This window comes from Scleropages formosus, chromosome 24, assembly GCF_900964775.1.
Source record: "Scleropages formosus chromosome 24, fSclFor1.1, whole genome shotgun sequence".
Lineage (NCBI taxonomy): Eukaryota > Metazoa > Chordata > Actinopteri > Osteoglossiformes > Osteoglossidae > Scleropages > Scleropages formosus.
The window spans coordinates 16,836,203-16,859,056 of NC_041829.1; the positions used below are offsets into that span (position 1 = coordinate 16,836,203).

Consider the following 22,854-nt stretch of genomic DNA (forward strand, 5'->3'; position numbering starts at 1 on the left):
CGTAACACAGCACCCACATACTACCGTGGTACAGCACAATGAACAGTTGCTTTTTATTGCTACTGTTACTCTTTACTGTTATTTTTTTAGTTCACAACGTTAGGCTTGTAAACAAAGCTCCCTACAATGATTTACCCCTTTATACAGCTCTGTAAATACTTCACTGTACCAGTTCAAGGTAAGCACTGACAGGTACTGCAGCAGCAACAGGATTCAAACCCAGTTCCTCAGCTACAAGGGGGTGACTCTGAAAACACTACCAGCTGCCCCACCCAAGGGTAACTTATACAGGAAGTCAGGAATACCATGACATTACAAGAGGTCTAATTACAGATTTCCAATATGTAATGAAAGAATCTGATTGTCTTAAAATTATGCACAACGTGATCATGCTGACATGCCAAGAAATGGCATCACTGAGGAGAGTATTTTGACACCTGTGTCCTGATGACTACAGGAAATTACACACTACAGTATTCTCCACCATTTACCCAGACATCTAGCTTCATTCTGCCTAATTTTATATTCCATTTCATCCAATACTTTCAGACAGCACTGTTTTAACCACTTGGTGATGCCATTTCAAAAAAAAAAAAAAATGTATTTCTCACATATATAAAACATTATGCGCAAGAGTACCACATTTTTACCCCTCAAAGTTCTCCAACACTTGGGACAGCAGCAGAATAAACCCAACACATCAGAACATTCCATATGGAAATAAATTACAATACAGACAGAGCTTTGCTATATTAAATGCAAGTATATCAAGTTCAGGTGGGCCCACCTAACACGAAGTGGAACCCGTGATGAGAATTTCTGAAGGGATACGACATTTAAAAAAAAAAAAAAATTTAATTTATATCATTTCAATAATCTCTGTTTGATCGGCAATAAAGGCTGAAACAAAGTCTTTGCAAAGCTGCGCAACACTTGGAAATTTAAAAAAAAAAAAAAAAAAAAAATTTCTTAAGAAGTGAATGGTCAAGGTCACAGCGTGAGATCCCAGGCAACACCCAGCCCGAAGATAATAAATTAACAGTCCGGCGACGTGAGTAAGTATCCCTAGGGGCCGTGGGGAGATCAAATAGCCTTTGAGATATCTGTGTGATTCATCTGTGTGATTCTTAGCTGACACAATGTCCTTGGTGACATTGCTGTCACGGCGTAGCCCCGACCGACGCCGCGTCGATCACGGATCCTTTGTGCGTCACTCAGGACGATGGCGACACACAGCCAAATGAAATCTTCCGCACTTGATCACTGATCCCACTTCCACTTTCTTCATTTCTATATCAATTACCCCAAATTACTTTCATCGAGTCAGAAAGGTCACAGAGGTCATCACCCAAATGTACTTTCAGTCTCTGTCAGCGAGCCCTGAGGAGTTCTCAAAATTCTATTAGCAGTTTTTCGACAAGGTCATACATAGAGTAACACCTCAGTTATCATCCCAGGAAAATTGGCCACTGTAAGATGTCATTCAATTTTTTTTTATTATTATGCTAAGTTATGAAAAACTTATTCAAAGGACTAAAATAAAGAGCACTATAGTTAAAAAGCATTATGACGTAGCGCTAATCAAGATATTATGGAACACTACTGTGCTCAATAACAACACATGCACACTTTCTGTAACAAAAAACACTGTGTGACCTTTGAGGTCATTCCTTTGCTGCAGTATCCATTTCTGAAACAATATAAACTGTACTATATAGTATAAAACTATTAGATAAATTTTATAAACATTATTAACCCCAAAATCTTAAGGGGGGACGTTACCTTTGTCACGATCTCCTATGCAACATGAAGGTCCTTGGTTTGAGCAGCACCTGCTGTACCCTTGATCAGGGTATTTACCCTGAATTGATAACAGTAAATACACCACGCTATATAAAGGGTAAATCATTTAAAAGTTGGTAATTAAAACTGTAAGGCATTGTCTACAAAGGTGTCTAACACTAAATCTGACCGCATATTTTTCTTTCAATCTTTAGGACAATTTCAGCATTCCAACTGGATTTATTTACAGTGTTCCAAAACAGTAAAATTGCAAACATGGACTGTCAGTTGTGAAAGCACTCCAGTCAAACTGAAACTTGATCTCTGAAAACAGATTGCATCCATGAAATAATCAGATGAGCGCAAGCCACAAGACAATGCAGTGTGTTTATTCACGCAGAACGCCAGTCTCACCACAACTGCAGATTATACACTGCCATCTGCCAGTTTTACCAATATTCCGCAGTAATCCGCTCAGTTTACTTGCTCAGATCCCACTAAATGACCAGCGACACGAAGGCTGCTCTTCTGCTCTGCGAGCCAGGTATGCCGAGTCCACCTGTCCACCGTTCACTCAAACGCCCCACCCGGCTGGACATCGCCAGACACCAAGGTTCCAGGCCAGAAGCGATCCTTTCACTTGACCCCCAAAAAGCACCATCACACCCTATGAGAAAAGAGCAACACCTTCCACGGGAGCAAAGCAGCACAGTCCAATGACATCTCCCACCCATTTATCAAAAAGACCGACACCATGCAAATGACCTCGGTTTGATAGCGCCGTCACAGTAGCCACAGAGGATTATCTAATAATACCTCCTCTATTTTCAAGACATGTCTTATATAATTCACACAGAATCTCCAAAACCATGGGAAATCTAACACTGCCGATGATAAACGATAACTCAGATCATCTGCTCAACTTGATTTCTCCCCTAGAAAAAATATTTAATGGAGCACCAGTCGTGAGCGAAAAGGCATATCAACCTCCCTAACATGCCGTTTGAAGGTCACGTTATCCAGAAATGGAGAGTTGATGTGTTGCTGCATATCATTAATCTTACATGTTAAGAACTAACAGCTGCTTTTCCCAGTAATAAGCACCTGGAGCAGGTCAAAAGAATGTAATGCACCTTAGGAGTACAAGTGGTCGCAGTCTCGATAATGAGCATTCAGATGTGTAGGGATTATTATTATACTCTTGCTTTCCACAAGAATACCCAGCAGGGAACATGGTAGAGATAATTTGGTTCTCTTGACACATATTCAAGAGTAAAGTGATTTCTAGGACTTCAGGGTGGCTAGAGAAGATGTGCAGAGAGTGAAAAACACCACCCTAACCAACTAAGAAAGCTGCTTGACAAATACAATGTCAACTAGACAGAAATTTAAACCCCTTTAATTGATGGGTCACAGTTACATACTTTGTCCGAGCGCAGCTGGAAATAGCGCGAGCTGTAAATAATGTTGACGCAACACGGTATGACGTGGACAAAATCCTGCTAATGAAAACATTAACATTCATTTGACATCCAAGCTGCTGCTTGGGACCACTTAAAGAACAAAGAAAATAGAGTTTTAGCCCAAAACCGGTGAGAGATTAAACACACGCACACATAAGCGCAAGCAATCAACGTCTTCATGTTCCAATCATGGAACAACATGACCCATTTGACAACTGTAAAACACAAATTAATCCATGGCAGAGGAATTCATGAAATTCCAAATCTGAAACATGGCTAGAATGAAGAGGAGGCAAAATTGACAAACCACTGCTGGTTAACACCACACACTCTCCAACCAAGTTGAGTGCAAGAAGCAGCTAGGGTTACACTGAAACACCCAAGGACATGGATGGGTTTTATCCCTTTTTTACAGAAACACCCAATGGACACCATGGATGGAGTTTTTATCCATGATCATGGACAGATACAGCAGCAGTGCAGGAACAATAATCTACACAAAGCAGATGAGTTTCCATACCAATTCAAACATGGTGAAACTTTTACTACTCATGATTTTTGCACCAGAAGGCATTTCCTGGCTACGCCTAAACACAAAACCCTGAAACACCATAAAACAAGAAAGGTTTTAAATCATGACTATTGCGATATATCGCAACACAACTCCTCTAATCGCTGTACATCGCAACCAACGTCAACCAATCACTGTATACTATAGTATAGGGCAACCAAAAATCAACCTATCATATTTCGCAATCAATGTTAACCAATCGCTGTATATCACGACCAATATAATTAGTGTATCAGCGTAAATCGCGACGAATCGAATGTCAGCCTATCGCCGTACACCGCCACCAATCTAGCCTATCACCGTATATCGCCACCAATGCAATATGTGACCTCTCGTCGCATGTAGTGACCAATGTGCGAGCCACTCGCCGTATGTCGCGACCAGTGTCTCTGACTGTAAGCCCAGACTGGAGCGCTCGAGGCGCGTCGCGACTTACCTTCCTGTACACGAGCATGTTTGGAGATTCATCCGCCACCCCGTTGCTGCTGCTGCTGCTCTGTCCGTAACTGCTGTTGGTGTGCGCCATAGCCCGGGATACTGAGCGGCCGGGGTCGGGTACCGCTGGAAGACAGGAGGTGGGAGAGACCCGTAGGGTTGGGTATCGCGGCAGACGGAGCAACACTTAGGGAGTGCAGCAAGTGCGACCATAACAACAACAATAATCGTCGTCAGTATTAATCATGTGTCACGTATGCATTCATTGTGTTGTGGGTATCGTGCAACACACATGGACACCGTGATGGATGATGCTGCGAGTCCAAGAAGAGTAACACACCCCTATTATCGTGTCCATCTGCGTGTGCTGTGTGTGTTTCAGTCAAAGCGTGTTCAAATGTCGAGTTTTGCGAGCACAAACATAACAAAGCAGAGGACGCCGGGGATGCTGCTCGTTCTGCATGGGCAGCGCACCGGAACACACGGTGCCACGGAACAGGACCACGAAACGTGTTTCTCCTCGCGCACACACACAGGCTTGTCACAACTGCGAAGGCAATGCTTGCAATTCATTTAAAACACCCGACGTTACGACGAGGTGCAATGAAATGCTCAAATGTCATTTGAAATGACAATTTCTCACGCCTTCTTTGCAATTTCATTCCTCATGAATATAACTGAATATAATATGGATCGACGCGCACGCACCGCATGCATCTAATAGACTAATCTAGTCACTAGATGCATTCTAGCTTTTGTTTTCCGCATGCAGAGGCAACGGCAGTCGAGGCACAGCCGTGGGCGCTGGTAGTCCACCACACTGACTTCTTCGCAAAACGCAAAGGGCGAAATTAATTCACGTCAGCGTCGTCGTGTGGTTTACCTCCAGGAGAACAAGGCTTCGCAAGCAGGCTGGGAAACCAAATCCGCTTTATTTTTCGAGGGGGGGGGTGGGGACGCGCAGCGCGCTAGTCAGCTGGCGGACGCCGGAATGCGGTGGAAATTCATTGGAAACGCTGGAAACCTGGCGCTCCTGCGTCTCCCCGCTGCCGCTTCGCTCTCCTTTCAAACCCGAGTGAGGCAGCGCGAGGTAGCGAGAGGCAGCGGGCGCGCGCCGCACCCACGGCTGCCGCGCGGGAGCGCGCGGCGACCTCTGACCAATCACGTGCGAGGATCCGACACGTTCTCGAAGTGCCTAGGCAACTGTGGACCGCGCGGCGAGCTGGCCTTCAGGAACCTACTTTTCGTCAGGGGGGAAGCGCGGTTCTGCTGCTGTCGCAAGCCGTCGTGGCTATTATAATTTTTGCTTTTGCTGAGGTGATAACTCGTAATATAAGAGTCTTCCTCCCTTTTTGTCTGTGTCGATATAATCAAATGTTTGCGAAACTTGTCGTATTCTGAGGCAATCCACCATCCTTCTTATATTTTACTATTTGAACATCGTATTCTGAGGCAATCCATCCATATTTTAACATTTGAACATCAGAACAATTCAGTTTAAATAAGTTAATTTGTCTTAAGAGTCAACAGAATTTTCCTCTCCTGAAAGAATCTCTTTACTCACTGCGTTCCCCGTCCTCTGAAAGGAGATGTCGTGGACCTCCTTTTCTGGACAAATTCATTTTATCAATATGTGTGGTTCTGACTGTACACGAGTTTGGTTAAAAAAAAAAAAAAGTTATTCATTCATTCACTTCCCACTGAAATAATAAACAGATTTTGCCTTCAAAATTTCCAGACAGCTTTAAAGTTTACATTCGTGCAGTCACCTCTGGGTGTGCAACAAGGATCCATCCTTGGACCTTCTTTTTTTTTTCCTCCCTTAACTGTTTGACACTTTTATTCCCCACAGCTTCTTGAACAAGTTCACATTATCAGTTATATACATTTATTCATTTACCTGATGCTCTTCTTCAAAGCAATTTATAATTATTTACCCAGTTATACCACTGGCTAACTTTACTAGAGCTATTTTTTTAGACTAAGTACCTGGTGCAAGGGTACTACAGATAATCATAGGATTTGAACCTGTGACCTTTAGGTATAAATGCAGAAGCTTGAACCGCTACACCACCAGCTATACTACTGCTAGCTTCCTCTTATGTCCTCCAGATCACTGCATCCTACGAGAGTATTGCATTTTGGGTTAAGTCCTTGCTTCATACCTGCAACTTCATGTTATTATTATATTACAATTTGTTCTGCTTTTAAATTCCCTCCAAAAATAATGCACTAAGGAAAGCAGTTAAGTTTTATGTTTCCATTTATCCATTGAAATATGTTTGCTCCTATTGGTGAAAACAGATTATTCTGGATTGACAAGACATCCGTGCTGTTCTGTTGCTTTATACTGTATATCTCATTCTGGAATATCACTACATTACATCTGAACAAGCAAATTTAGTCAGTCAGTAATGTTGCGAAGGAACGTGTGTCGCCGAGTGAAAATTGAAAGCACATTAATAGAAAATGTCCACAGAAGGAGAAGCTGCTGTGTCAGGACCTTCATCTTGCTTGTGCCCAGGGAAACATCTTCAGCGCTGAGTTCCCTTTTGATACCATACTCTCTTTGCTCCTCACTTATCCTGCCATAGAGCACTCTTGAATCTGAGGTGAATGGATTTGTGCCAAAATTAAATTAGCCTCCCGCAGCCTTTTTTCCCTTCAGACAGCTCAGGTGGAAACAGAAAACTAGACAAAAAGAGCCCAGAGCTTTTATTGTAACTTTATTACAGCACACGTGCTAGGCAGCTTTATTCAAGTGTAATTTTTTTTTATCTTTGCATTCCTTCAGTTAGTGGGAGAATCCCTTAATTCAGTCTCATGGTTAAATTTTATTTATTTTTATTTTTTACATTTTCATTAACTACTTGTCCAATGCAGGGTCCCAGAAGCAAAGGGCATGAGACAGGGTACACCCTGGGTGGGGCACCAGGCCCTCCCAGGGTAATAACACTCACACCCACACACTTTACAGGTCATTTGTAATCCCTAATTGACCAAAAACATATGTCTTTGGACTGTGGGAGGAAACCAGAGCACCCAGAGTAAAACCCACGCAAACACAGGAAGAACGTGTGAACTCCGTGCAAACTAGGTTCGAATTCATGTCCGAATACATAGCCCAGGAGCTATGAGGCACCAGCGCTACCTGCTGTGCTGCCATGAACCCGCTTACAAGAAGCCTTTATTAAAAAACACAGTGACACAAGATTGACTTACAAGGAATGGGATGGGATTTGATGGACTTGTGCTTACAAAGGCGAGCCAGGCTCTTGGTGCCATCTGGGATTTTCGGATAAGAACCCTTAAAGTTCATCAGGAGGTCTCTGGAGGGAGGGGAGGTAGCCTTGGAGCTGCTGTGTGGTCTGAAATTGTGGAGGCAAGGAAGTCTAGTGGGACGGGCGAAACACACACAAAGGGGGATACACACAGGCCAGAAAATGCAAATGTTTCAGCTGCATTAAACAAAAATGCTGCGAGCCAAACTTAAATGTCATGCAAACACATATATAATGAGATTTTAGGAAACATTGTGACATAATGTCATATGTGTATAATTTCCCCACTTTCTATCGCTCTTCTTAGATGTACAATTTTCCAACTTTAAAATCTTTATCTGGTGTGTGTGTGTGTGAAATATTAGCCCCTAGAGGGGATCATATTCTGCAGCTTGTATTACTACACCAGCGAGGACTGCGATTTGTTTTGGTCTTTGCTCTGCTTCGTAGAGGGCATTAACATATTGTTTTCCATCATCTTGCTGACGGCTCCCTTGATGTTTCTCCAGCGCCATTGATAATGGTTGTGATTTATTTCACCCCCAAGTTCCGCACTTGTCATACACTCCAGGTCAGTCTCCCACACACCCTACAGCCGGTTTGGCTCTTACCTGCGTAGGGGTTCATGTTCTCCGGAGAATTGTGCGGAAGATGTACGGCCACAGCGGTCTTCCTCCAGCAGTCAGGAAGGTTCCGGTTGTAAAACGCGGTAAACACCGAGGACAAGAGAGTCAGCAGCTCCAGAGGATGAGCTCCCCTTATAAAGCCAGCGCTCACTTATCGACTGGTGAGAGAGGTTCGAATGTCTCATGTATCACTGTAAAACAAAGAAAGCAACTACAGCAAGAGTGGCTCTTAATTCGGGTTCTGTGTCTTCCGTCTGGAACATTTATGCCGGGGGGTCAAAGTGTTTAATCTTGCCAAAGAAAATGATACTGAACAGCAGCCCACACTGCAATGAAAGATTTGCTAACTTTATTGCATAAGACACCTGCATAAAAATAATAGATGTGTTTCATGAAACAGCAAAGTCTACATATCTAGAATTTTGGTAAAAAATGATTAAAGGTTATATGCTGTGTATCAGAGATCTTTAAATTTACATTTATTTACTTAGCAGACACTTTTCTCCAAAGCGACTTCCAAGGAACTCTGTGTAGCGTTATCAGCCCACACACCTTATTCACCATGGTGACTTACACTGCTAGATACACTACTCATCCATACATCAGTGGAACACACACACTCTCTCTCTGTCACTCACACACTATGGGGGACCCTAAACAGCATGTCTTTGGAGTGTGGGAGGAAACCAGAGCACCCAGAGGAAACCCACACAGACATGGGGAGAACATGCAAACTTCACACAGATTGAGCGGGGATCAAACCTCCACTCTCTCACACCACCCAGGCTCTGTGAGACAGCAGCGCTACTTGTTGTGCCACCCAGACAAAACACATTAAAACTAAATGAAACAAATTAAAAGAGATATTAAAAATGATAGCATATCGTGACACCGCTTCAAGAAATCTGCATAATCTTTAAATGGCCCGAATTTCTTACAGAAGGATAACTTTCTAAATTTGTTTGTTTCTAAAAATTGATTTGTGTAGGTGTTTCTGCCCACAACTAAAGGTCTGTTTTATTATGGTTTATTCGTTTAGCTGATGCTTTTCTCCAAAGCAGCTTACAATGTTAGGTTTGAACATTAAGTTATTTACTATTTTTTGCCCAGCTGAGTCATTTTTACAGGATCAGTTCAAGGTAGGTACCTTGATCGAGGGTAGGTATTACAACAAGGGGTGGGAACTGATGACAAGGCAGCTGCTTTAACTACTACACCACCTACTGTTCCTTAATAGATAACAATATACAGTATCGTCTCTCACAATCGTGGGTTCGAATCTGGTTTCGACTCTTCACTTGTTTCTCTTGTTTCTGCGCCACATTATAAAGAATGTTTGCAATTTTGCTGACTTCCAGCTGGCGTTGGTGTGTGAATGTGTGTACCCTAGGTGGACCGGAGCTCAGTGCAGAGCGTACCCACTTTTTACCCTCCTCTCCCTGGGGACACTTTAGAGTTCGGGTTAGGATATACAGTTTCTCAAAGTGGTTGAATTCAAACCCGGGGCTGTGCAGCAGCACAGACTCCACCTCTAACTCAGTCACATCGCTGTGACATTTCTCCTTTGGTCAACACACATTGATGAGTATCACATGAATGTCATACAGTATGTATCCCTACTGGGCGCGGCGGCGCAGTGGGTTGAACCGGGTCCTGCTCTCCGGCGGGATCTGGGGTTTGAGTCCCCCTTGGGGTGTCCCGTCCTGGGTGTGTCCCCTCCCCCTCCAGCCTTATGCCCTGTGGTGCCAGGTTAGGCTCTGGCTCCCTGCAACCCCATATAGGACAAGCGGTTCAGACAGTGTGTGTGTGTGTCCCCCTACTATGTGCTCGGCAAGTTAGTTATCAGCCTCCTAAAAATTGCATAAATAATAAAATGAGCTACGTTTCATTTAGCTGCTAAAAAGAGGATTTATGTAACAGCTCCTTGATTTATTTTAATGGCCTCACACGTCATACATACATTTTTTTTTCCACTTTTGCACTTCTCCGTAGGCTGCGTATTCGGCGATTAATGTATTATAAAGAAGAAAGCCGCCTGCATGTCAAAAATGTACTGCAGTGCAGATGTTTGGGACTCAGACAGTGGAGAAGAGGAGGAGCATGGGGTTCTGTAAATGTAGCACTTTAATTTTTAATTCCAAGAATGAAACAGGGCGGTAAGAGGTGGTGAGAGGGAAAGCGTACGACGGAGATCTTCAGACAGGCTAAAGCCGTTTTAAAAGGTGATCGTGGGGTCAAGGGCGTATCAGCGGCTGCGTTCAGTGGGCCGTCTCAGCTTCCCGCTGGAACGCAGGCTGCAGTGGTTCACAGGCAGGACTAATGGTATGGGCACCGCGCCACCTAGCAACAACCTTCAGCAGCATCGCGCTCCTTCCCCTGCCGAACTCTTTGGGCTTGAACCTCAGTCTCTCCCATTCCATCTCTTGGGAATGAGCTGTGACTTACTGGGTTTAGGGTCTACAGTTCATTTAGCAATAATCTGCTGGCTCTTCTGTCACTGTTCTGTTGACCAATCAACTGGGAGAAAAGGCCGGTTTTGTCAGAAATGTAGTCGGAGGAAGGCTGGCATGGCGGCACAGAGGGTAGCGCTGGTGCCTCATAACTCCTGAGCTGTTTGTTTGAACGTGGGTCCAGCTCCAGTCTTCGGTTGGCATGTTCTCTCCGTGTTTGCATGGGTCTCCACTGGGTGCTCTGGTTTCCTCCCACAGTCCAAAGACATGCATTTCTGGTGAATTGATAAAATTGCTGTGACTGTGTGAGTCAATGACTCTGTTCACCCTGTGATGGAGCGCTGTCCAGTCCAGGGTGTACCTTCCTCATGTCCTGTGTTTTGAGGATAGACTCCAGACCACCTGCAGTGGACAAGTAGTTATTGATAAAGGATGGATAGATAGTCAGTGTGAACTGCGGGAACATGTGAGGTCAGTAAAGGTGAGAAGGGAGGAGAGAAAGTCTCTCCTAGCAGAGAGTCGTTAAAAGAGCAGGCGCTAGTTTGTCGACTCGGAACTCAAACCCCTGCAGACTTGGCTTGCTGGGTGAAAGCTGAGATGGAAACATGCAGACGAGGACACAGGCCCGTTCTTTAGGAGAACCTCGGCCTACACCCAGGCTTCCAAATCTGCAGCTCGTCTCCAACCGCATCCCCATGTCCATTATCAGTGACTCTACCCCGACAGGTGAGCTGTGCCCCTGAAGAGCTGCTGACGTTCCGGTGAAGGCCATGCGGCAAGAAAACTCTTCCAGTAGTTCCCAACAACAGAATAAAGATATAAATATAAAGACATAAACCTTTCATAAACCATGTTTTAACCTGTTATTGAGAAAGCCAAATCAATTTACAGCAGTCATTATGAGGGACAATTTAGAATTAACATCAGTGTTTTCCACATCAGAAACTCCTGAGCTCTAAATCAACCACCTAAAAAAAAAATCTGATCGTTCCAAAAACTATAGTTAACACGGCACTCAGATCGCACGCTTCCCACTAGCATCTAGTTTACATCAATCACCATCTGGCTTTAAGATAATTTCTGTCACCTCCCAAAATTAGATTACTACACATTATTTAATAACAACACATTTTTTTGGTTTTGAGTTTAATTAGCCATTACGTAAAATTCAGAAAATTACATTACCAGAGTAGCCTGTTCATATTTTGAGTGTTATCGCCTCGTAGCTATCATTGCTTTCCATGACAGGGTATTTCACCGTACGTGCACTTTATTTTACACAGTGACAGTTTGTCGTGCCTTCTGATGAGGTTCTTGAACATGTGTATACACAGTCATCTTAGTAGTGTATTAGGTTGTCAGATAGCTGGATGAAAATCCAAAAGGATGCCTGTATCCATGGTAACAAGATTAAAGTCTTTCCCAACTTACTTAAAATCGACACTGGTTTTTAACAGAAAAGTCTCACCACCTTTTACTTCTCATTGGCCTTGATCCCTAGAAGAGACTTTACTAAAGCAGACATTTCCCACATGTGTTTTTGCTAAATAAAGATTCATTTACTAATACTAATGACTAATGTCCCATAATCAGTTCTTCTTTCTCTCTCATGGACAGAACAATTTTTTAATACAGTTCTTTTTATATACATCAGTATGATTTTGTTCACTTTGAACAACGGCTTTAGTTAGAGAATGACATGAAATTACTTTAAGATACTTTTAGGCAAGTAACTCTTGTTATAGCACTTTAAAGATACATTAGTATTCTCCTGATGCAGGATAAATCTGGCTTTACGAAAGGGGCAGGTATTCCAAGTCACCAGCTACATAATGTAATATAATGAATAGTTCATAACAAGTGCATTTGCAGTAGGGAAGAAACGCATCTCTGTAAGCCAATGAGCAAGAGCTCAACACAACCATGCGAGAACTACAGACAATTACAAATGTATGAAGGAAAATATCATTTTTAAACATCTATGCGTTTTCATCAACAAACTACAGATCTGAAAATGGAAGAATACTACTCAGCTTAAAAATAAATCTCAATAAAAACCCAACAATATTCTTTTCCACAACAGTTAATTTTATTGTACAAAGATATCAATTTTTTTTCGATAATCTAGCCCTAGTGCAGCACACCTAGGCTACTTAGGGCCCAGCATGTCCTGGGGTCTGACCCACTGGTCAAACTGCTCTTCTGTGAGGTATCCCAGCTTGATGGCGGTGGCTTTCAGCGTGGAGCCTTCCTTGTGCGCCGTCTTGGCGATCGTGGCAGCTTTATCATAGCCTGTACCAGAGCAAAGGGGACACTTGTTTAGCTCTGAAGGAGCCGGTCTAGACACTCATGGCTGCAAGCCAGGAGCTGCCTTCTCATCTCCACTTTTTCAAGAACAAAGGCTCAGGCAGAGCAGCGAAATGCTTTAATTCAATCAGGCAACAGGGCCGAGCACTGCAGTGGTGTACAAGCTGAAGCGGTTTAACTAAGCCCCCCCCCTTCGAATTGCTGTAAAAGAGGCTGTTTTAATAAGATCTAAGCATTGCAGGAGGGAATTACACTGAGACTTGTGTATTTACAGTGTAGTAGTGTACAGTAGCGTGGCTCCGGACAAATATGAGAGTGGGGGGGGCCTTTAAATCCCGATTAAAGCCTTTGATCTTGTTACAGGGAAAACACTAATCTGTTCATTTTAATATATGGGGTTTTATAAAGAGAGGTTAAAGCTAATCTATCGGGCACAGATGATTGGGTGAACATCAGCCAATTGCATGCGACTCATAACCATGCTATTCTTTTTGCCTCAGAACACATCTGATCATTAACCCTGTGACTTTAGTGTAACAAATGAACAAAAACACTGTCTGGGGACAACTGGTCTTGGTATCAGTTACATGTCTTTTTGCAAGTCTCATTAACATCATCAATCAGCAGCAACATTTGTTGCCATAACAAGCCCTTGGTTTTCCACCATACTCTGGCAACGCAAAACAGAAGGTGGGGCGGGGGGATTGATCCTGTGTCATTTTTTTCTTTTCACAATAGAGGAAATATTAAGGTTAAGTTCTAGAAATTTTGTCCTAATGGAGCTAAGGCAGTGAGGCAAATGAGTTTTCAACGACAGGTATAATCACAGCATAGGAGGAATGAAGGATAAGAAACAAAACCATACTGAATGAAGGTTTAATGCACGGGCAAGCCGCGGCCTGGGGGGGGGGAAATGACTTTGGCATGCAATTCTTGTGCACAAATGCCCCCTGGTGGTGGAGCCTCCCTCACCTATGTGTGGATTGAGAGCCGTGACCAGCATGAGCGACTCGTTCATGAGCTTGTTGATCCGCTCCCTGTTGGCTTGGATCCCCACCACACAGTTCTGGGTGAAGGAGACCGACGCGTCTCCCAGGAGTCGCGCCGAGTTCAGCACGTTCTTTATCTGTGGAGGCGAGAGCACACGCCTAAAGTCTCAGGCATCAGACTAAGGTTCGATGGGCTCCAGCTCTCCCTCTCTGCAATGCAGCAAAAAAAATCAGCATGGCAAAATCAACCAGTCTTCGCTGCTCACCAATTGTGATGCACAAGTGTGGACATATTAAAAATAAATTCACACTGTCAATGTTGACGGGGAGTATGAAGCTGTAAAAAGCATATCCACCTTCAGAGGCTGTTTTTAATGTTTTAATATTAATGTTTTTTAATGACAAGTGTCATTTGAAAACTTATTGTACAACACTGAAATAAACAAAACCACCATTTTATATTTAACATGTATAACTAAAATCGTGTAAAACATCTGGAATAAACTAGGGTAACAGGATTATGAGATTATGTAAAATCAGAAAACATATACCATGTGTACATATATAGCATCAATACAGCTTATTTCCTGGGACTGGGAAAAGAGCATTTGTACTACAGCTACACTTTACAGAACTACCTGTGCTACAGCAGTCAATGAAAGGATGACTTGAAAAGCTGAACTTGCTGAAAGATTCACAAATATATGAAATCGTGCAGCGGGTTTGGCCGGGGCCTGCTGTGTGGTGGGTCTGGGGTTCGAGTCCTGCTTGGGGTGCCTTGTGGTGGACTGGCATCCCGTCCGAGGTGTGTCCCTCCCCCTCCAGCCCTGCGCACTGTGCTGCCGGGCTGGGCTCTGGCTCGCTGCGACCCCGCTTGGAACAGGCGGTTGTAGACAATGTGTGTGTGTACAGCTGGGTAACTGTAATGGAGCAATTTAGGGTAAGTACCTTGCTCAAGGGTACCACAGCTGGAAGCTGGAATTTGAGCCTACAGTCTTGGAGTCCAAAGGTAGGAGCTCTGACCACTATGTTACCAGCTGCCCCTATACACACTTCAGAGGTCATGACATGCTTTCACCATGGAATGGTAATTATTTTTAATAAGCTCTAGTATCTTTATACATTATCTATATCCAGCCCCTCATGCCACGTATCTTTTATTTCGCCCAGTCTTCATTATTGCATTTGCTAAAACTGTCGCTATGAGTATGTGGAGGTATTTGTACACGAACATATATCTCATAGATCTATACATGAAGATGTAGACATTTTCACCATCCTTTTGTATTGTTTTAATTAACCTTTTTCACTCGGATCGGGAGATCTGTTTATTGACAGCTGCGTACAGAGTGTTTTGAGATGTTGCGAGGCATCTTTGTGCTATTTTCCATCATTCTGTGTTTTATATTTGCTGTTGGGCCAAGCAGTATGATGTCATCCGTTACATGGTCTCTAAACTATATATATGTCAGTGCTTATATAATACACATATGCAACTGACTCAACTGTATGTTAGACGTGTGATTATAGTACTGTGAGGTACTGCTGGGCTTTCAGTAATGGTTACCCACAGACATTGAAGTCATTAAAGCAGAACAAGTTTGTAACCCTGCCTGAGGTCAAGTGGTCTTTGTTTTTTATGCTTGAAACAAAATACATACTTCAAAATAACACTTTCACATTAAAGTTGATGTTCATTCATGCAGCTGAAACATGTCTACAAAACAACTTACAGTTTTGATCCATTAATACAGTAGGTGTTTTAATGGAACAATTCAAGCCACAATAGTTGTAAGACAGCGATTTGACCCAGCAACATTGTCATTACAACTCAGTGGCCTTACCTGTTGTCCCTTGTGGTTTGAACATTTTAACTGGACAGGAAACTGATGACCATTTTATGGCCTTGAACTAGACAAAGAAATTAAAAGAAAATCTGCAAATTTTCCCATATCTCAAGTCTCGCTCTTACCATCATGGGTTTGAAGACGTTTAGCTCAAAGTGCCCGTTGCTACCACCAATGGTCACAGCCACATGGTTGCCCATTACCTGTGCAGCCACCATAGTCATGGCCTCACACTGGGTGGGGTTCACCTTTCCTGGGATTGACAAAAGAAAAACACACCTCATACAGGACATGCTCTCAAGGTAAGAAATGGCAAACATGGTTAATGTGACACACAAGGTCTGAATCAAACATTTTGTGGGTATGAAACCCATTTCTTCCCTGACGGAATGACAAATGCAGCATTTAAAGCCCTAACATTTTAGCATTTTTCCCTTTATTAATTTAGTTTTTTAGTCATTTCTCCATTTCAATGTAAGTTTCCCTGGGGGGGAACGCAAATGTTAAATTGTGCCAAAGCTTTGTAAATCACTCCCTGAATCAGGACACAGTCAGCATTTGAGGACAAAAGCGAAGACAGCAAGAGAATCTTCAGATGAACAGACTCCCATGAGCTGAGCAACCCCTCCTGATGGAATGCAAGCTCACTGCGGCACATTACGCAAATTTGTTTTAATTGTCAGCAAGATGAAGCATATTCTGATATCTGGAAGGACAGTGGCTCTGCAGGGGCTTTCTTCAGAGTGGGAATCTTGTGCCGATGGGGCTTCTCTGCCACACACTGACTTACCGCACTACCAGGAGAAATAAAATGAATTGTATCACGATTAGCACCTGGGGCAAATGTCAGCAACCTCTTTTTTATGTTTCAGCCAAGGCCGAGGACAAGGTTGTCAAATCTATTGCAGCGCAAGGATTTCCACCAATCAGAAAAGAATCGGAGGGGGTTGCTCAGCATTACCTGTCCCGTCAACCCGTTTCCAGGCAACTTCAATTTCAAAGACTACAGTTCCTCACTTGGAAGTTCACTGGTTTAACTTTTCACTATTACATTACTAGATAATGCACAGGTATTAATTCACTAACTAAATTCCCTGTTCAGTAGGAAGAAACGAGCACGTGTGGCTAACTGAACCAATTCACAGGTGTTTTGCAAGGGAAAACACGTATTTGCAAACGCAGCTGGGATAGCTAGTGACACTAACAAAATGTTTTGAAACCATTTCCATTGGCCACTTCCCTAAACACTGGCTTCTCAGCAACCTTTAGGGTGAACTCAAAAAAGGGCCAGAGAGTAACCAAACCCAGTGTGAAACCGGATCTCAATGGCAGGGCGCCACCATGACAGCTGCCAGGGGTCCCCAAACGGACCCTTTTGCTGAATGACCTGCTGCCTCCACCAAAAGCAGGAATTCAAACCCTCCCAAGAGGTGCTTAGTTGAAATTAAAAAGTAAATTTTCACTAAGTTTTCCTCCACCTATGCAAGCAATCTGAAGAAACCCAGGAAGCTGTACTGCTTTTACATGCCCTGTAACATGTTTCACTGGGTAACATAACATGTGTAGGACAAAGTGATTTGTCTGATTCCACCTGTAGCGCAGAAGACACCCACCGTAAGTGTGCGGTGGAAAGAGGAGTGAAGCCATCTGACCAGTCCAAGGGAACATGGATCAATTTGTGTTCCCTGTACTTCCACACCTCACTAGTCCGGTCTACAAATGTTTTAGCAAATGTGTGTATGAGATCTCCGCAATGGACAGATTCAGTGGTAACCCAAAACTGAGATGCGTATTCAAAAAGAAACTGATTCCATGGAACTTTAGGAATATACTGATGTACTGGTGTCTATGAGAAGTAGAAAAGACCATCACGCTCTTCAAATTCTGAAAAAGTTTCCTATTATTGAACAATTACCTTGTGCTCATTTACATAGCAATTATTTAGCTGGAAATTTTCTTTAACGGGGCTCAAAATGTCAAGCTACTGACAATTATTAACAGATTCAAACAATGGAGTCATTCCTACTGGAGAAATTCAGGATAAATACCATAACCAGGGATATTACAGCAGGAGGTGGGATTTAAACCAAGGTTCTTCAAGGTGACGTCAGTAGTTCTAACCACTATGACATCATGACTAAAATTTATTTTAGGCAACTGATATTGTTGACAAATATACATGTAAGGCGGTGAAAAAAAATTAATGACATAGTTTAATAACATGTAGAATGGTACATATTCCTCTTTCTCTAATGGAAAGATGGATGTAAAAACAGACAAAGGGAAGGACCGACAAATCGGAACACGCACCTGGCATGATGCTGCTTCCTGGCTCGTTTTCGGGCAGGATGAGCTCTCCCAGGCCGGAACGCGGACCCGAGCCCAGGAATCGAATGTCGTTGGCGATCTTCATCATGCTGCAGGCCACCGTATTGAGTGCTCCGCTCAGCTCCACCAGGGCATCGTGTGCTGCCAGTGCCTCAAACTTGTTAGTCGCCGTGACAAAGGGCAAACCTAAGCAAAGTACAGAAAAATAGCACTTCAAAAACAAGAACTCATGCGCTTATTCATTTTCCCATATTATTTACTCTATTTCACCAGGACATCAGCTTAAGGAAGGCAGCTGAAGGATGCTTCTCTGATTCACCTCCCTACTAAGACCTCCTTGTTTTCTCATTGCTAGCTAACTGCCACAGTGCTGAAGGACTAAGCTAACTGAAGGAGTGAAACAACTCAGTTCCAACAACTAGTAATCCACTAGCACCTGATGTTGAGGTCAGAGTAGCGGAGGGCTAAATCCATGCCAGTTCCATACCCTCCACCAGCACCAACTTCTACTATCAGAATTCACTGGTCCAACTCCCAGCTGCAGCCAATGAATCAGCCCAAAATCGAACCATGATCTGAGTTCTCTGGGTCACTTCTTACACAGGGAATCATAATTACACTGTATGATAAATATTATTTGTGAACATGCAATACAAATAAAAGTCTGAGCTCCCTTGCTGGAAACTACTGTTTCATAAAGCACGGGGTTAAAAAGTTTGATCAGGAAACTAGCCAACATGTCCTCCCAACTCTTCTGCAGCACTTCCCAGAGATGGAGGACACTTGTGTCACTTTACTTTCCCTCTTCTGTCCAGTTTGTTCTGTGCACGTGTTGCACAGGTGACCCAGGTGTACATAAGCTTTTGATAGATATTGCATATGATAAAGTTAGGTATGCAGGGGCAGTGGTAGCAGATGGTATACAGTGAAGACAGGATCCACAGTACCTGTGAGAGCAGACACCTTTGCTGCAACTTTCTCAGCAAACCCAATGCGAGTGTTAAGGCCGGTTCCCACAGCAGTGCCCCCTGCAGCCAGCTCATAAACTCTTGGCATGGCCGCCTTAACACGCTCAATACTGTACTTCACCTGCTGAACATAGCCCCCAAACTCCTGCAAAAGAGGGGGGGGAGAAAAAGTTTCGTACAACTACAAGTTCTAAACCTGCGGCTTCACCTCACTGCTACATTCAAATACCTTTCTGAGGATATTTCATATGTTTTAAGTTTGAGGTAGAGGCAACCAGTGCAAAACCCCCGCGGTGATATGTGCATTAAGGTGTCGGCCTGCAGCAGATTGACAGTCCTGCCTATGGTGTACCCTGCTTTACACCCTACAACTGGTATTCAGAGGCCATGCAACAAAGTGAACAGAGAGGGCAGTACCTGTCCCAGTGAGAGGGGCACAGCATCTTGGGTATGAGTGCGCCCTATCTTGATGATGTCCTTGAACTCTGCAGCCTTGGCCTCCAGGGCATCGTGGAGAGTCTGCAGGCCTGGGAGTAGAACCTCATGGACTTCCTTGGCAGCTGCAATGTGCATGGCCGTGGGGAACGTGTCGTTGGAGCTCTAAAGGGGACAATGGTGCACACTGCTTAAGACAGCTTCCGTGGTGCCTGTTCCTTCAGCAGCATCAGCCCACAGCACACTGCAGTTTTAAGCAAACACCCTGGGGATGGACCTCTCATTTCATGTTATATCTTTAACAAGTAACCTTTTGTGCCACTACAAATCCCTAAAGAAATATTTCAATGACAAAAAAGTCATTTTCTTGAATAATAAAGTAGCATGTCCTACAGAAATTAAGGAAGCACAAAACAGATTGTCCTATTTTTAACTATAGCTGCTGCTTCACTGACAGTTGCATGCAGGCTTACAGCATAGATTTATTTCACCTGAACAGCAGATAGAAACATAGCGGTAACAGCTGTCACCTTGCACTCGAACCCATTTTGGAATCCCACTTCCTGCAGTGGTAGCACATGTAATCATTCTTACAGGATACAACAGGAGGTGAGATTCAAAAATGTATTCTTTGTGTGCACGGTGGCCTCTCTATAGTGCTGAAACTACTCTGTAGTTACCTGGCTTTTATTGACATGATCATTAGGATGTACTGGGTCCTTGCTACCCAATTTGCCACCCAGAATCTCAATGGCCCGGTTGCTTATGACCTCATTCACATTCATGTTGGTCTGAGTGCCAGAGCCCGTTTGCCAGACCACCAAGGGGAAGTGGTCATCCAATTTCCCTTCAGTGACCTAAGAATGATCACCAGCAAAATCCATCAGAGAAAACAAGATGAATATAAGATATTACCAAAGTTCAAAGAAACATACTGTCACTTCAGTACTGCGTATCAGAAAACATCATTACAATAACCTTTGTTCAGCTAAAATCTTCATCCAAGGAATTGCGAAAGCCTGATATAGGAAGTGCACAGATGACCAAATGTCACAATAGGTGTAGTAATTAGTCTACGCAATGAAAGTCAGAGAAAACACATCTACAAAGTTTAGGACTAAATTGAAGCCATATGTGACATAAGATATTTCTAACGTCATTTTCACATCAATAATGTACTTCTCCAGAGCAGGAAGGATCTCATCTTTTGCAAGAGAAATTTTGAAGCACCTCATCTGCAGCTTTAACAATGGCATCTGCAATCTTTGGGTCCAAGCCATAGTCTTTGTTCACCTCTGCTGCAGCTCTCTTAAGAATCCCAAAAGCTTTGATCACCTGGATCTGTGAGAGGTGTTGGAAAAAGCGAGAAATCGTGCTTAACTGTCCATAGTAGGAGACCATCTAGAGCACACAAACTGTAAATCCTTTGGCAATTAATGAGTAATCCATCCATTCATCCATCCATCTTCTTAGCTGCTTAGTCTTTCTAGGGTCGCTGTAGCAATAAGGTAGCAATTAACAGGTAACCCCTTTTAAAAAATACTATCAAAAACAGACCAAGCACTGTGACCGTTGACGCAAAGCCTTTAAAAATCACCACAACCACGGCTTTCAGAAACCACCGTGATGCTTCATAGATGAGAAACCGATGCAGGTCTTAGGATTTATATTTACATTTATTAATTCAGCAAACAACTTTTTCAAAAAAACCCCCAAAACATTACATCACGCAACTTACTGGCATTCTTTCTGTAGCGCCACCAATTTTAAAGTTCATGGTGGACCTGACAGTCTGTGCCCCATAGTATTTGTTACTGGGAACTTTGAGCTCTCCAAAGGTGTCCCTTTCGATTCGGTACGGCTCTGAACTCGCCTGAGGAAACACGTGGAAATGCAAACGTCAATGCAGTAAACACGTAAACACGTAAACACGGGGGTAAACATTTCCCTCCCCCCCAAAACAATCACGAAGGCTTCGTTCGTTGCTGGACTGTTGACTTTGACCTTTTCAGATAAACAGGACCTGAAGACATTTGTGCGGCCATTCGGTTTTAACACGCTGGTTTCCATAGGTGCAATCATTTCCCATTTTTACGACAATTTAACATTTGAATAACTGAGAGACGCGTAAATAATAGCCCCTGGTCCTGGACCTCGTCACCGAGAATCGCCGAGTTAGCGGTTAGCTTCTTATTAATCATCATCATCATCATGTCTCCTCAGAAAAAGGTCATCCCGACCCGGGCCCATGCGCTGGAGGAATGCCCCGCGAAATTATGGATTTAACTTACCATTCTTGAGGAAAGCAAAGCTGCCCCTACACAGTGACTGGGGTTTCTAGCGACAATGCTCCTCTGCAGGGCGAAGAGGCTGCAGTTTAATCGCTGGACGCTTCTGAGGGAGCGGTACATGGTGTTGCACGACAGTGTCAAAGACTGGACGACGGAGGGCGGAACCATAAATAACCAACCAAAGCGCTCTGTTGGTGGGCGGAAGCTTTAATGAGACGGAATATTACGTACGTGCAGAGATTTCGGCGGACGCACGAAGGGTGCGCTCGGTCTTCGGTTCCGGCATTCAGCTCCGCTCGAGGGGGCGACAGTTTTATTTTTTTCATTCAGTAGTGCAACTTAGACTGAGAACACCTTATTGCCAGAAGCGTGCAAAAGGAACTGGTTATGCCGCTTTCGTTACAAAAATGAAAGCGCAGGACAGTAAAAATGTAATACACAGTCACAATGTTACAATCAATAATAAGACAGCAATGATTTTCAGGACACGTTAGACTAACGGTTAGTGGAAAATAAATTCAGAATGCCCGAATCCATCAGTGCACATCCATAATTTATCATTAATATTTAATTTTGTAACAACACCATTAGATACACCTAATCTATAGGTGTGGTTCATTATAATATTTCCAACTAAATTTCTGAAGCTGTGTATAGGCTAGCTATTTTTTTAGATACGGCATAGGCCTATGGACCAAATTAATTAAGTAACGGAAACAGAGATAGTTCTTATTATTGAATTAAATAATTTTAAATGCCCTGGCCTGTCGAAGTTCAATTGTCCATGGACCGCATTGTCTACTTATCGTTTAGCAGAAATGTCATAAAAGTTTTTCATAGCGAAATGCTAGTCGGTGTCGGGTGTGTTACGTTATGGACAATTCTCGACTGTTGATGTGTCCTCTTTGCAAATATCACCTGGATGATTGGGCAAATCTCGTTTTGCAAACTCGACATGCCTATCTAATTCTTTTTAATATGACCAGTAAGCCTACCTTTATCATTTTAATCCCGAACGATTCATTTATTTTAATGGTTCAAATTTGAGGAACTGTTCGATGTTCCTCTGCGCATGCGTTGT

The 22,854-nt window shown here is 43.3% G+C and overlaps 2 protein-coding genes across 10 annotated transcripts in view; both read right to left on the minus strand.

The window, feature by feature from the left end:
- Positions 1-5,390, minus strand: part of rgs7b (regulator of G protein signaling 7b) — a 71,620-nt gene extending 66,230 nt beyond the window's left edge. For 2 of the 3 annotated variants that reach the window (XR_003797300.1, XM_018761201.2), the window contains exons 1-2: positions 5,135-5,390; positions 4,253-4,377 (exon numbers count right to left, since the gene is read on the minus strand). Coding sequence is in view for 2 of the 3 variants with exons in the window: in XM_018761201.2 (XP_018616717.1) it covers positions 4,253-4,342 (90 nt within the window). In the remaining variant the exon portion in view is untranslated. The remainder of the gene's footprint in view (positions 1-4,252; positions 4,378-5,134) is intronic. The other variant, XM_018761202.2, reaches the window with a different exon arrangement.
- Positions 5,391-12,688: 7,298 nt separating this feature from the next.
- Positions 12,689-22,844, minus strand: fh (fumarate hydratase). 7 transcript variants are annotated; one of them, XM_018760862.2, is made up of 12 exons: positions 22,769-22,844; positions 22,005-22,127; positions 21,774-21,876; positions 21,221-21,355; positions 20,713-20,823; positions 20,163-20,339; positions 19,465-19,647; positions 19,027-19,192; positions 18,062-18,265; positions 15,877-16,004; positions 13,888-14,041; positions 12,689-12,900 (listed from the first exon to the last, which is right to left on the minus strand). In XM_018760862.2, the coding sequence occupies exons 2-12, from the start codon at positions 22,097-22,099 to the stop codon at positions 12,758-12,760; spliced, it is 1,599 nt and encodes a 532-aa protein (XP_018616378.1). In that variant the 5' UTR covers positions 22,100-22,127; positions 22,769-22,844; the 3' UTR covers positions 12,689-12,757. The 7 variants fall into 7 exon arrangements, with proteins under 7 accessions (XP_018616378.1, XP_018616380.1, XP_018616382.1 ...); XM_018760864.2 differs by having other exon boundaries at positions 21,774-21,917; positions 22,005-22,068; positions 22,769-22,811; XM_018760866.2 differs by having other exon boundaries at positions 21,774-21,836; positions 22,005-22,068; positions 22,769-22,809.
- Positions 22,845-22,854: the final 10 nt, after the last annotated feature.